Raw genomic sequence first — 14,903 nt, 5'->3', positions numbered from 1 at the left:
CACTAGCAGATTGGGAGTAGTTACACACTTAGGCTACCAACCTTTAGTGGCGTTACTTTGAAAACTCTGCTCAGCCCTTACCCTTCAAATGTTCCCTACCCCCAGGATTGGCATCTAAAATGGGCAACTCCAGGGGCGCCTGGGTGGCGCAGTCGGTTAAGCGTCTGACTTCAGCCAGGTCACGATCTCGCGGTCCGTGAGTTCGAGCCCCGCGTCGGGCTCTGGGCCGATGGCTCGGAGCCTGGAGCCTGTTTCCGATTCTGTGTCTCCCTCTCTCTCTGCCCCTCCCCCGTTCATGCTCTGTCTCTCTCTGTCCCAAAAATAAAAATAAAAAACGTTGAAAAAAAAAAAATTTTCAAAAAAAAATAAAATGGGCAACTCCGATCCAGCGCTCATCCATCCAGAACACACAAGTGTTTTATAAAATGACATCTATTTTTTTGCTAGACTCATACTCGTCCCACCTCTATTTCTGTTAGTTCTCACTTTTACCATTTCCTTTATTTTCTGCAAGGAGGAGAAATGCAGAAGCTGTAGAAGCCACCTCACAAACTCCACACGTCTTACAGAACTCTTGGGAAAAGCTTTCATCCCTGCCTGTGTGATCCTTATATTATGACTCACAGAGGAAACCACAAGGGTGCACGTGAAATTGACATTGGCTCTTTGTGGTCACCCATTAGGAAAAAGAAAAAGGAAGATGCTTACAGTGTAGAACCAGAACTTCACGATGGGTGCGTTGTAGAATTCATAGATTTTTCTGCCCAGGGGGATTAACCGGTGTCTGCTCTGAACTTCCTCTTCATCCTTCTTTCTGGAAGACTCCCCATTGTTTCGTCCCAACATCGCCTACAGTGGAAGAGAATCGACACCATCATGGCAGGGCTCTGGAGAGCATGCGATTCAGTGTACTCATTTTACACATCAGGAATGCATGCTCATAGAACCTAAGGGTTTTATCCAAGGTCCCCAGAGATCCACAGGTTGTGCCTTCCCTAGGTGTGCATTTGTGTCATATTTAGAATCAAAGGTATTTGCCTGGGATGGAAGGTCTTAGGGATATCTGTTACCATTATCTTCTCTTCTGCCATGGGAGCTCTGGAAGATTCCATAATGGAAGATACCAGAGTTCTGAGAGGAGAAAGAGCATAGCCTCAGAAGGCCAGGAATCTCTTTTCTTTCCACCCCCTCCCCATAGTAGTGAGACAGGCAGATCTGGGTTTGAATTCTGTCTACTCATGCTAATGACTCTTAAGTAAAAACAAACAAATAAACAAACAAACACACTGGACCAGTAATATCTAACTTACCCAAAGGTTACGAATATTAGAGAGGTTATCAGAAGTGCCTGGAGCTTAGGTTAGAAACCTCTCCTTGACCCTTAGGCATAAACCTTGGTTCCCTGATCTCAAACTTCATAAAACCCAAATTACTGCTGGGATTAGTTTCATGGCGACTTCTAAGCACAATGCCTTCCTCTGCATGGGAGATTCTGCTGGGTGGGACTAGAAGTCAGGCCTGACCTGGAGAGGCCTCATCGCCAAGCTGTTGGAAGTTTCCTTATGAATCGAATTATTTCCTTCTCACCCATGTCAACAGCAGCGGCAAAAATGACAATAAAACATCACAAAAAAGGCAGACTTTGAGAAAAGGCAGATGCATGCCTGTCTGGGTAGCAAGTGGCAGGATGAGTCAAATATGGCTGAAGATCCTACTGGTGAAGAGTTCCAGACTTTGAGTCATTCAGGAGGACCGAATCCTCTCTTGGATGCTCAGAATCCATGGCACCGGGGTAAATCTTTTAACGGCTCTGAATCTTAGTTTCTTTATCTTTAAATTGGAGGTAATAATGGCACCTGCTATAGGATTGGTCTACAAATAAATAAGCATTTGGCACTTAATAAGTGCTCTGTGTATACTAGCTAGTGTTTAGTTACAATGAACTGAGACTTTTCTTGGATAGTCTTGACGAAAATAATCTGGTTGGGAATTTCTAGCCAGGAAAAAGAAAAGTGTTATTAGGGCTCTATTATAGCATAATTTCTTCATTTTAATTGTTTTGGTATTATTCTAAGACAAGGTTAGTTCTACCATGTTTGGGAAATGAGATTTTTATTAAGTGTAAGAACAGGGCAAATCCTTCTAACTACTCAGTGACTGACAAGGATTTAGGATAGGAAAAAGGAGTGGGATACAGGTTTAGAGTTGAGAGATCTAATTATAGAAATCATTTGTTTATCTTGAATTTGAGAGCAGATAATTCTGGTTTCAAACCACCTTACTCAAGATATACAAATAGTTCCAACTACTTTTGTCATTGCCTCAACTATCCACCTTCTCAAATATGTAACAATCGCAAATGATGAACCTGTAACCAATAGGATTTCTGGAGAAGGTAACAAGGCAACTTCCACTCCTTTAAAGCCTCTATGGCTAGGAAATTACCTTGACTTAATGAATAGGTAAGATCCCATTTGATGGCCTATCCAAGCCTTTATTTTGATCAGTGAGCTGGGTCAATCTCCATGATAGATATGGCACGTTTGACTTCTATCAATATTGACCGCTGACCTCAAGAAACTCTGAGCTACCTCCTTCTATAATTTATAGTTTATGTAACATAATTACCCTGCTTCTGTTCTGCTTCTTTATTTGCTCAATAGTACAATACAATTTGGGGACATAATGGGATGTTAGTAAAGGCAGCTTGGGGAGTTGTAGGCATCTTGGACAGTGACATCTTGGGGTAAACTCTAGAAAGAGTGGCTTCCCCAACAGAGTTGAGACAATGCCCTGGGTCTCTGGACATGTTGGAGCTTTATTAGGCAGAGTGCAAAAACACGTATCTGGCAATGCAGGTGAAAAAAAACAAAAACAACACGGCCTATCTTGCTTTCATTATTCAGATACATTCCCAAATGAATGCATTTTTTAAAAGCTTTTCTTTTGTGGGTTTAAGTAAAGCATTTTCGAAATTTCATTAATTCCAGCCTAAGCAGCTTAACTGACTGATTTTCTTAATTTCTCTTCCCAGTAGTCAAACATTTCCTTTGACTACATTCCTTAAGCAGAATGTAATAGGGTCAAATACAGGCAACACTACATAATATGGATTTGAGAATTTTTGCTGGCTGGACACAGATGTCAAGTCTGGGAAAGATCCATTGAAGTCAACTAGGCCACTAAAGGCTACTGATAATGAAACTGAAGCTCATATTTTGTATATAATTTTGGAGGGGCCAGGGGAAAATGCTCCCATCCAAGAAAGGATATGTTGGTTTAGCACCGAACTTCAAATATCTTTCCTATGAAAGGAGTGGAGGTGTCAGCACGTGCATTCTCCAATCTTCTCCAGGGTAAGGAACACCAGTGCTCCAGCAGGGACAGAATTTGTCATTAGGGTCAAAAGAGGCTCCACCTTAAAGATATCTGCTATCCAGCCCTAACTTTACCAGTCCACAAAATCCCTTCTTCCTTTCCTTCTAGCTGTTTCTGCCTGTGGGGAAGAAGCCCAGGCAGTAGAGCTAGTGTGAGGTCTTTCCCTCAGGTTCTCAGTAAACAACAGCAGGGTCTATTCTCTGGGAAGCAGACTTTGCTCTTAGTCGAGAGATGCATCCTTTAGTGTGATTTCATGAAGGATCGGGTTCTCAAAGCTCCACACGGCGCAGGAGAAGGGAGCTGCCTTCTTTGTTTTCTTCCTTGAGACCCACCCAGAGAGAACTGTGATTCAGCTTGTGGCTGCCTTCATAGGGTCCTTCCTTGAGGCTTCAAGGCCAAGTCATACTTGACGTAGGAGGCCCATGCATTATTTTTGGATTCTTTCTGCTATGAGGTAGACCAAACCAAGTGAATGCCTACATTTGAGACTAAGAAGAAATTCTCTGCCTCCCTGAGGCTATAGGCTAAAAGCATGGCCAATGGGATCTCTACGTCTGGGTTCTAATCCTGGCCTTGCAATTAATTAGCTAGGTAACCTTGGGCAATTTAACTTCTCTGAGTCTCAGCTTCCTCACCTGTAAAATGGATAATAACAGTACCTACCCCATGGGATTTTTGTGAGGATTCCATGAGTACGGGCATGCCAAACATTTAGTGCCATCCTAACAATATTCGCAAACATTTATCAAGGTTCACAATATGCCAGGCCCAGTCTACAGAAGTGACGTGTACACTTTTTAAACTGCAAAACTGCCTGTGAGCGAGACAATGTTATCATTCCCATGTTAGAGGTTAAGAAACGGTGTCCAAGGTCTCACAGTGAGTAGGTGTTGGGGCAGGATTCTGGCTCCAGAATGAACACTCTTTACCCCTCTAATAAAGATTTGGTATTATTAGTACTACTGTTTCTATTAATGGTTAAAATATCATTCTCTATCCTTGAAGGATTCAGAGGCCAAAATTATAGTAAGATCTTTAGGGAAGACAGTCATCTGATCCTGTCACAGAGGCGAGCAGGCGCCTCCACTAGTTTTTATAAGAATCCTGAAATGGAAAACCAACACTGGCTTTTGACCCTGTGAGTCAAAAACTGTGAATAATTGGTCAATCAAAAGAGTGGCCAGATGCTTATACCCTGCTGTACTCGGGGCTGGGATTGTTTCCTTTTGGAAGGAAATACTGTTGATCTGGAGGAAAAACAATTCACAGGGTGCTCCCACTAGTATACTAATGGAAAGGGCCTTTTGTCACCTGAGCAAAACCAATTCTGGTTTTCTCTCCTTACAGGTTTTTTGAGTCATCACAGTCATTGCTCAGGGTGGTGGGGAGGGTGGGGGATATCAGGGAAGTCCTATGGAGCTGTCGCGCGATGTCTCTAAAGCTCCGAAGCCCTGTTTGTCTCTTTAACAGCATGTGGCATTTTTAGACTTTGGACATGATCCAGTGGCGGTCACACTGCTCAGGCGGGGGTTGCAGGAAGCTGTCCCATGCCCAGCTGCCCCTTCTCGCTGCAGAATAAAGCATCCATGTTCTATAATTATACCAGAAGAGCTAATAAAAGCCTTCCATACAAACCTAAAATTCAATTAGTCCTGCATGTGTGAGCCTGACCCTGAAGACAGATAAAGGCATAGCATCTGATCACCAGAAGGGCTCTAGCCTAGTGTGGCTCGGCTGGCTGCCCCCACATACATTCCTTTGCCTTCTTCGTATGCTAAGACTGCCCCAGCACCTGCTCCTTTATAAAGCATGGCTTGTTTGGACAACTCGGGGTGCCTGGCTTTTGGATTTCACTGGGTTGTCCTGTGACCCTGGCTGAAGGATTTTGCACAGAAATAGTCCCTATTGTTATGTTATCTGTGCCTAGAGAAGACACTTTTGTAATACTCTGGTCTCACACTTAAATGAAAGCACCTGGTTGGAGGGTGACCTTGGGAGTCACTGAGTCTTAAGTTGTATCAACAGGAAGGGTGGAGTAGGCTTGCCGCCCACGGACAAGGACGGGATAGTTTTCCTTACTGTCAGTTCCATATCCTCCTCATCTTTTTCCTTTGTGGGCTTCTCTGGCTCTTCTGGTTCCTTTTCTTGGAGGTGGATTTCCTGGGCCTGAGACATATACGGCATGTCGTCTTTGTTCTTGAACTCCAAGCTGAGAATTGAAGGAGGAAGTAGAATTCCCAGAATTACCTAAAGTAATAATAATGATAATAATAATAATCACATTTAAAGGATTAAGATGAGGGTGGTTTTTTTTTTTTCTTAGACTCAGAGGGCCTAGGGCGGTGGGGTGTGTGTGTGAGTGCACACGTGCGTGTGGGCACACGTGTGTGCCCTGAGTGAGGCACCTGCACATGTTAACATGCAGAGGGTCACTCGTGCCCATCCGGGAACTGTTATGCACAGTAGTAGCTGTGCATAACAGCACATAGTAGTTTTTGGAGAAAAGGAGCATCTTGCCCAAATCCACCCAATTAACACCAACTTTGCATGGGGGAAGCTGAGGAGAATGAGGGGCCCTGCTCAAGGCAAAAGTGGGAAAGAATTCAGACTTTCATTTAGCCATCAGTGCTTGGCTTTGTGAAATCAATTCAAATGCATGTCTACTGGCATTTGTTTGCTAACACATCAAGTGGAGTCATCTGGGTATCTCCGTGTCCTAAGTTGACCTTGAGAAAATCCAAGTGGGAAATCATGTTTTCATTTCGGAGTATTCCCCTGGCACTTGCTACTGCACAACAGAAACACACACACACACACACACACACACACACACACACACACACACACACGTGGGCTTTGTATTCACCATGAGAATCTCCTACACAAACACTCCAGGAAGCCCAGCACTGTGTTTCTATCATGTATAAACAATATGCTTCAGCCTCCATGTGATGGTAATAAATACATGGACACTTCTCACAAGAGGGCAATCTCATTCTCCATTTGTTTTTCATTTTTTTAACGTTTATTTATTTTTGAGAGAGAGAGAGAGAGAGAGAGAGAGCGCGTGCGCATGAGTGGGGGAGGGGCAGAGAGAAAGGGAGACACAGAATTGGAAGCAGGCTCCAGGCTCTAAGTGGGCAGCACAGAGCCCCATGTGGGCTCGAACTCACAAACTGTGAGATCATGACCTGAGCCGAAGTTGGACGCTTAACCGATTGAGCCACCCAGTGCCCCTCATTCTCCATTTGAATGATAATCCCACATTTGGTTTGTCTTCCCCAGATCTTCTCCCGCCTCTTCACCCAATCACTAAACTGGTTCTGCTCTATAAGTCTTCTGAATATGAACTTCCGTGAAGGAACTGCACCAAGGTGAGGGCTCAGAGAGATCCTGAACAGTGAGTGAAAATGAACCGCAAGTAATGAGGCAGGGGCGGCCTGTGCTTGAATGTCCACAAGGACTCTGGAGCCGCTAAGGGAAAAGGGAGGGTGGTGACCCTGAACTCAGGGTGACTGGCAGGCCTGAGAAGGCTCGGGTGGCATGCTGGCAGTCTCGAGGGGACATGACACCCTGTCCTCGGATCTGAGAGCCAGGCTTGGTGGTCACTGGTAGTGCAGCTATAGGGTGCCCATGACCCACTTCATGGAGCTCTTCTGAGACTCTGGGGCCAAGAACCTGCAGGGAGGATGGCATGGGGGAGGGGTGCTGGTTCCATCAGGGTGGCCTTAGCCGATTGCTCTGGCCTTTTTGCCTTGGGCTGACCTCAGAGTTGCCTAGACCAGGAATTTCCCAGGTAAAATATGAGCCTGGCTTCAGTTGTAACAGCCACAAACTCTAAACAGAGAAAGCATTTGAAAACTCCTTTCAGTCTTTTCTCTCCCATTTTCTCTTTCTTTTGCTTCTTCCAATTAAATGTCTTCCTTGTAAAACACTGAGGAAAACATGAAGAAGCAAAGCCACACATCATCCCATGTCTTGTACCTTCAGCCCCCAAGGTAACCACTACAAACACTTGGCTGTGTATCCTCCCTGGTTTCTTAAAAAAAATTAAAACTTATACAGATATAACTGTGCATGTACAGGCTTAGAGAAACCTAAAATGGACTCAGGCTCTACATAACTGGTCTGCAACGTGTTTTTCATCAGTTAAGAACAGACCAAGATGATCTAGCAACATCTTTACACATAAACCCATCTCATTTTTATTTCAGGTGAAAACATTTCTCAAGCATAGCTGGGGGGAGCCAAGGTGTCTATGACAAGGTACAAAGGAGGGCCAAGGCATTGAGGTTTGCACGGCCACGCAAGGTTGCCCGGTACGCGGTTCCTGGTGCAGCATGGCTTATACCAGAGCAAATGGTACCTCTTATGGTACCTGTGTGTGACCATCCCCTTTGGATCTTTTGCAAAATACTAATGTTTAGGCATGCCATCTCCAGAGGTTCTGACTTAGCAGAACTTGGGGTAGGCTGTAGTCTCTGTATGAAAAAAACAAAACAAAACTATATAGAAGATTTTGAGTCACGGTTGGGGCTTAAAACCACCCTCCTGAGATAAGAGAATGCCTAGTTCCACCAGCTCGGAAAGCTCCAAACCAACCCTCTGGTCCTCACAGCCAACAGGGCCTTCTGGGCGCGCTGACCTTGAGGCCCGAGTTCTTGCGCATGCGCAGCCGGCCCATCCACATGTCGGTGAGCAGCATCTGGCTGCACGTGTGTGCGATGAAGTCGCGGTGCTTGGCAGCCACAGCAAGCTGCAGGCAGGTGGCGTTGCTCCAGTTCTTGAGCTCATACGTCAGCAGTTTCATGGCCAGCTGTTCGTCCTGCTTATAGGACTGGTCGAGGAGCTCCACCGCCAGCTGGCCGAAGTCCCTGAAAGACAGAATGTGAGGGGTTGTCCTTTGGCCATCTTGGAGACTTGGATGATGAAAGTGGGGGCCCACTGGCCAGGCCACAAAAGGGGGTTACTGTGTGGCCCCATTGTTGCTCATAGGGTATAGTCTGTTCACTCGTTCATCTAGCCAACACCCATGAAGCGTCCACCATGTGCTAGGTACTGTGTTTAGAACTGGGGGGTATAAGCTGAATGGGACATGCTCCTGGTACCCAAGGCCCCCAATTCAAGGCGACAGATGGGGGAGGCAGACCAAAACAAATCAACGAGTAGAGTGTGGTAGGTCTTCTTACATGTGAGAGACCTCAGTTCATAGCTGAGCCTTATCAACCACAAGCTTGTGATCCTGAACAAGTTAATTAAATTCTCTGAGTTTCACTTTCTTCAGCTTTAAAATATGGATAATAGGGGCACCTGGGTGACTTAGTCGGTTAAGAGTCTGACTTCAGCTCAGGTCAGGAGTTCGAGCCCCACTTCAGGCTCGGTGCTGACATCTCAGAGCCTGGAGCCTGCTTCAGATTCTGTGTCTTCCCCTCTCTCTCTGCCTCTCGCCTGCTCGTGCTCTGTCTCTGTCTCTGTCTCTCTCTCTCAAAATGAATAAATAAATATTGAAAAAAATTTAAATATAAAATATGCATAATAAGAGGATGTACCTCTTGAGGCAGTTGAGAGGCTGAAATAAAATCTACATATCTGTGGGGCGCCTGGGTGGCACAGTCGGTTAAGCGTCCAACTTCAGCCAGGTCACGATCTTGCGGTCCGTGAGTTCGAGCCCCGCGTCAGGCTCTGGGCTGATGGCTCAGAGCCTGGAGCCTGTTTCCGATTCTGTGTCTCCCTCTCTCTCTGCCCCTCCCCCGTTCATGCTATGTCTCTCTCTGTCCCAAAAATAAATAAAAAACGTTGAAAAAAAAATCTACATATCTGTGAGGACTTCTGTATCTAGCACTGTTTGCCATAAATGTTAACTATTGGTGTCCACCTTCTGTGTGTACCACTGAGGTGACCCTACTTCTGCCGAATAGTTTGGGTAGCTCAGACCCTCCAGTATTTGGGACCTGCCTCCTCTTCTTGCCCCCTCTTGACCACCCCATTTGCTGGGCTGGCCCACCTGGAGTTGTGGTTCAGTTCCTGGGAGATGTCATCAACCATGTCATTCTCAGACGCCTCGTGAGCCATGGCTTTGCAGAGCTTGCAGGCCACCAGGGCCTTGGCCATGGCCTCCTCGCCATGCTGCCAGAAGAACAGGGCCATCTTCTGTCTCTTCATCAGGACGGCCCACACCATCAGCTCATGGAAAGGGAAAGGGAAATGGTTGATCTCAGGGTCGTCCAAGTCAATGTCAACCTCTTCTTCTCGCTTCTTGGTTGTCTTTCTTCCTCGCCTCAAGGGAACATCATCCTGTCATTTTAGGGAAAAAAACAGAGGTGGAGTGAGAAATGAGTCAACTAAATATATCAGATGGCTGTTTACTGTATATGTACTATGGATCCTGCTCTGGGATTCATACAGAATGAACTAGCCTTTCCCAGCACCTATCCCAGAAGCACTCACTCCTAACTTTAAAATAAGATCAGCCCTATTGGAACATGTCAGTGTTGTACTTCAACTTTTAGTAAGTATTTTTCAGTGGATATTTTTCAATTTCCCTTCCTTCCTTCCTTTACTTTTGTCCGCTTTTTTTTTTTCCCCTACGTGTAAGGTTATTTGTGCCTCATGATGGACAGCACTACCCTTTTCTCTGAAAGGACAAAGACATCCTATACTTGCAGGTGCCTAAGCCACAATACCCACATGAACAAAAGCTGGGAAACAGATAATCTATCTTGAGTTTCTACATACCTCTCAGGTGCATTTGTGAAGTATTTCTGGCCTTTGGATCAGTTGCCATTTGTAAACACCCATGAATAGATTTCACTTACTGGAATTTATATGCTTCCTTGGTTATCGAGTTAGTATTTCAAATACGATTTATTTTCTTGCTAATGTAACCTCAGGGTGGAATTTTCAAAGCTACTGTGACTTGCCCTCTCAACACTGGGAAAAAGTCCACTTCCTTATTTTAGAATCATGTACTAAGCCTTACCAATTGAATGAATATATATATATGTCAATTATTTATATATATGTATATATATAGTATATGAGTGAATATATATGAATGAATATATAAAGAACATATGAATGAATATTTATGAATATATTAATGAATAATGAATATATATACATATATATAAATAATTGACATTAATAATTTGGGCAAATACTCACCTCCATTCCCAGTAGTTTCAAGGCTTTGGGCTGTTTAAAAAAATGTTATACATAAAGTTAGATCTTTCTTTATATAGGTAAGAAAAGAATCCTATTATATCTTAACCAGGTAACAGAACATCTCTATGGTACCACATAGCATTTATTCATTTCACTAAATAAAATGCTACAAGAGGAACCTATTTATAGAAATTCTAGAATTAGGGATTTAGTGATTTTAGTGAATCATAGAAAATTAGATATCTAGAGGGGCACAATGAGATTGCCCCAGGGTAGAGCCTGCAGATTTATAATCTGTTTCATGGACCAAAATTTCTTCCATCTTCCTAGAACCATCTTATTTAGTTGATATCTCCATGATCTCAGGCACTTGGGTAAGCCATGAAATGTTCACTCAAACCATGAGATGTTTCTCAAACCTCTGAAATACCTCTGTTACCTGGAGACTTGGAATATTACTCAGAATATATGTTCAGATACTTCACGTCGCCTATGCAGCTGTCCAGTAGAGCAAAGGGTCATGGGGCCACAAGGGCATGTGCCGATGGTAGCAAAAGGTGCTCAGTGGTGTGGAAAGTGCCAGCACATACTGTAGCATCAATGGTCACACTGGGAATGTGCAAAATAGCCACAGGCCAAGACGGAGAGAGAAGACAACTCAGCAGATTACAGCCCTTGATTTATATCTAATGAGTGGAGGCATAAAATTACATCTCAGGGGTCAGGGATTCCCATTCTGTGTTAAATGTTACAGAATGGTTGAGTGCTCTCTTGAAAGTTGAGTAAAATAGTAAGGTTGCAGCCCTTACCATTCCTCCAAATTTGATTTGACCACTCAAGTAGGAATAGCTTGGACCTTGCCTCTCTCTGTTTCTTTCCTTTTAGCTTCTGAAGTGCCCAGCAGTTTGAAATTTGTGTGATTTCTTTTTTCATATTTATACTTCCTGGTGTTTTCAAAGTGGCCTCGTAGCACCACAAAATACTTTCAAAATCAGAAGATAAGCCTCATTAAAAATAAAAATCATGCCAACCACCAGCTAGTGTAACAGCTCTCCAAATGCGGTCCAGGAACCCTGTGATGTCTGGGTCTCTGTGAAGCCAAAGGTGTTTTCCTAATAATACTAAGATGTTACTTGTCTTTGACACTGTGTTAACATTTGCAATGATGGCATAAAAGAATGGTGACTAAAACTGTAGGGTGGGGGGGGTGGCAGGAATGAAGGCAGTGGCACCAAACTTTACTAGCGGTCATTAGGTCCCATTGTTATGCACTTGAAATTTAAAAACAAACAAAAATCCAGTTTTTACTTAAGAAGCCCTTGATGAGGCCTAAAAAAATATTAACTTTATTAAATCTCTATCTTCGATGCTAAAGAAATGTCTTTTCAGGGTTTTGAGGGACGAAATGGCAAGTATGGGTTAAGTGCTTTCCTTACATACTGAGCTATGATGGGTTGTCCTGAGGACAAACACGCAGTTCCTTGGCTTGTGGCCACATTGTTTCATGCACTGTCTGCTAGAAGGAATGACTGCCAGACAAACTATGTTTATTTAGTCTTGGACATTTGGCAGATATTTTTGGAAATGGCCGAAGTGGGGCTATTGTTTCAAGGAAAGTAACTGATGGTATTTGTTGCCAATGGCAAAATTCAAAATTTTCCAAGCAGCAATTAGAAAAAAAGGAGAATTTTTGAAAACTTGTATATCCTTTCCCCCATGACCTTGACAGTTTTTCAGAAGTTAAAGACTTTTCTGACAAGACTGGAAGGGATATTAATGAATGTGAGTTTTTGAAATTGTTTAACGAAATGTGTCAACAGTGAGATCTGTATAACTCAGCAAACCAATATTTTACAAGGACCAATCCTTGATGTTACAAGATCCATGCAAAGTGTAAGATCAACCAATGAATTTTTAAAAATTTTTTTTAACGTTTTATTTATTTTTGAGACAGAGACAGAGCATGAACAGGGAAGGGGCAGAGAGAGAGGGAGACACAGAATCTGAAACAGGCTCCAGGCTCTGAGCTGTCAGCACAGAGCCCGACGCGGGGCTCGAACTCTTGGACCGGGAGATCATGACCTGAGTCGAAGTCGGACACTTAACCGACTGAGCCATCCAGGCGCCCCATCAACCAATGAATATTAAAGTAACAGAGTATAAAAAGTTCACTGAAGCTATTTCAGATTTCGTGTTGCAACTAATCATTAAGAAACTGCCACTTGTGGGGTGCCTGGGTGGCTCAGTCAGTTAAGCGTCTGGCTTTGGGTCAGGTCATGATCTCATGGTTCATAAGTTCAAGCCCAGTGTCTGTGCTGACAGCTGGATCCTGCTTCAGATTCTGTGTCTTCCTCTATCTCTGCTCTCCCCTGCTTGAGCTCTGTCTCTTTCTGTTTTTTAAAAGTAAATAAACATTAAAAAAAAACCAAAACCTGCCACTTGTTGAATTTTGATGTATGTAACTTCAAAAAAGAATATCTATAATTATCTGTAAAGATTATTAAAATGCTCCTTCTCTCTCTCTATATATATATATGTATATGCTTGTCATATTTGTTACATGTCTGTATGAAGTCAGCTTTTCTTTGTATATTTCAACCAAAACATCTGGCAACAGACTGAATGCAAAGGTAGATATGAGAATGTAGCTGTCTTCTATTAAGCTAGATATTACAGAAATATGAAAAAAGGGTACAACAATGCTACTCTTATCACAAAAGTCGTTATTTTTCATAAATACATTATTTATGCTAACATCTAATGGGCTTCTTATGGTTAACTTAAAATGAATTAATATTAACTATTAATGAATAAATATTTTTAAGTCTTTACTTTCTAACATGATAATACCCATAGATAGAACTCCCATACATAAGAGCTTTTGGGGGTCCAGGGGTCCTCAATAATTTTTAAAGGTATAAATAGACCCCAAGACCAAAAACCTTGAAAACCACTGAGGTAGATAAGATTAATTTGACTTTCATTATTATTCCCTGATCATTAAGGCTCACTCCCAGTTGCCAGTTTCTTATTTTAATTGGACCTGCTGGGGAAGAGAAGGAGTGTATCAACCAATACATTGCCTTTTTTTCTTTCCTCCTTTTGAAGGATTTGGGAGGGAGGAAGAGGTGGGTAGACCAGTTGCCTTCTTATCTGAGATGCTCCTTGGAGATAACGAAGCCACACCCCACATGTGTCGTGCCCTAGTCCTCCCAGGAGTCCAGAAGAGGAAACTTGCTGCAAAACTCACCCTCTTGGGGCCAAAGAGATTGTGGTAGAGCGTCCGGAAGCGCTTGCGCGTGTAGTTGCAGCGATAAGCCCCGCCCATCAGGTACTCGATCACCAGGCCGATGTCAATCAGGCTGATTCTATAGTCTGGGGGCAGGTTCCCCTATCAGGGAAGAAGGAAAACACACACACAAACACATCCAAAAGACAGCGTGGTTTACTAGGGATTCTATGCCATGTGTTCTGTAACTATTTTAGAGTAAAAAAAATAATTAAAAAAGAAACATATGAATGTATTATTATGCTGGTTAATTAATTCACCTTAAAATAGATCCAACCGAAACCTGGATATTCTCGCTTGGAAAGAAGACATAAGTTAAATAAGAAGATGCAGTAATCGTCGGCAATAACAGAAAATCAAAATATTTATTCAAGTCTTCAGCTGGGGAGAAAAAAACACCAGTGTAGCAGAAAGAAACACAAGGCTTGACATGGCAAATGCTACGAGTCCTAGTCGCTAGCAACTCCTTTCCCCCAGATGTTCTCCGGGTCCCCTGCGCTGCTCTGCCTCTGGCCCAGGCTTGTTACCTCTCTCTTGCTGACCTCTTCATGCTCACTAAATGAAGACTCCTTCCAGAAGATGGTTGTTATTACCAGGGCCTGCATCAGGTGGGCTCTGCTCAGAGTTCAGATCTCCCTTGGGAAGACCTCTATTAACAATGAAACAAATTTGGCACCTTTTTCACAGGAGGAGAGCAGATGGATGTCAGGATGAAGTCATTTAGGAGCACCCCTGGTGGTTATTAAGAGAAACGCGGTGGCATCAGAAGAGATTCTATCAAGGGAATATTTATTTTCCCAGAATTAAGCAGATTTTGGATATTTTCTTTCAAAGAGTACTTCTTATGGGGTAAGTTTCAGCTGCTTGCATATATAGGTGCGAAAACACAAGAGGTTTTACCGTTGTCTAGTCATTACTGGCTTCTACACCTAAAAGGTGCTCTATAGGGTCTAAGGAAAGATACTGGCTCTGCTAGGTCAAAGAAGGATTAATTCCATTTGTGGGAAGTTCTGAGCACACAGTGAGTTTCAAAGGGTGTGATTAATTAATTCACTGTCTGGTTTATTTCCTT

General features: G+C 43.3%; 1 protein-coding gene across 11 annotated transcripts in view; it reads right to left on the bottom strand.

Annotated features, from left to right (window-relative positions):
• The window catches only part of TRPM3 (transient receptor potential cation channel subfamily M member 3), a 796,659-nt gene that overhangs the window by 67,352 nt on the left and 714,404 nt on the right, over positions 1-14,903 (bottom strand). For 7 of the 11 annotated variants that reach the window (XM_058695709.1, XM_058695713.1, XM_058695718.1 and 4 more), the window contains 7 exons: positions 14,092-14,127; positions 13,793-13,933; positions 10,543-10,572; positions 9,383-9,672; positions 8,024-8,252; positions 5,458-5,625; positions 709-849 (listed from right to left, as the gene is read on the bottom strand). In XM_058695709.1, the coding sequence (XP_058551692.1) occupies positions 709-849; positions 5,458-5,625; positions 8,024-8,252; positions 9,383-9,672; positions 10,543-10,572; positions 13,793-13,933; positions 14,092-14,127 (1,035 nt within the window). The remainder of the gene's footprint in view (positions 1-708; positions 850-5,457; positions 5,626-8,023; positions 8,253-9,382; positions 9,673-10,542; positions 10,573-13,792; positions 13,934-14,091; positions 14,128-14,903) is intronic. The other 4 variants (XM_058695711.1, XM_058695715.1, XM_058695712.1 and 1 more) reach the window with 1 other exon arrangement.

Source organism: Neofelis nebulosa, chromosome 12 (assembly GCF_028018385.1).
Source record: "Neofelis nebulosa isolate mNeoNeb1 chromosome 12, mNeoNeb1.pri, whole genome shotgun sequence".
In the NCBI taxonomy this organism is placed as follows: domain Eukaryota; kingdom Metazoa; phylum Chordata; class Mammalia; order Carnivora; family Felidae; genus Neofelis; species Neofelis nebulosa.
The sequence above is the reverse complement of the archived record's forward strand: the minus strand, read 5'-3'. Positions and strand labels throughout refer to the sequence as shown.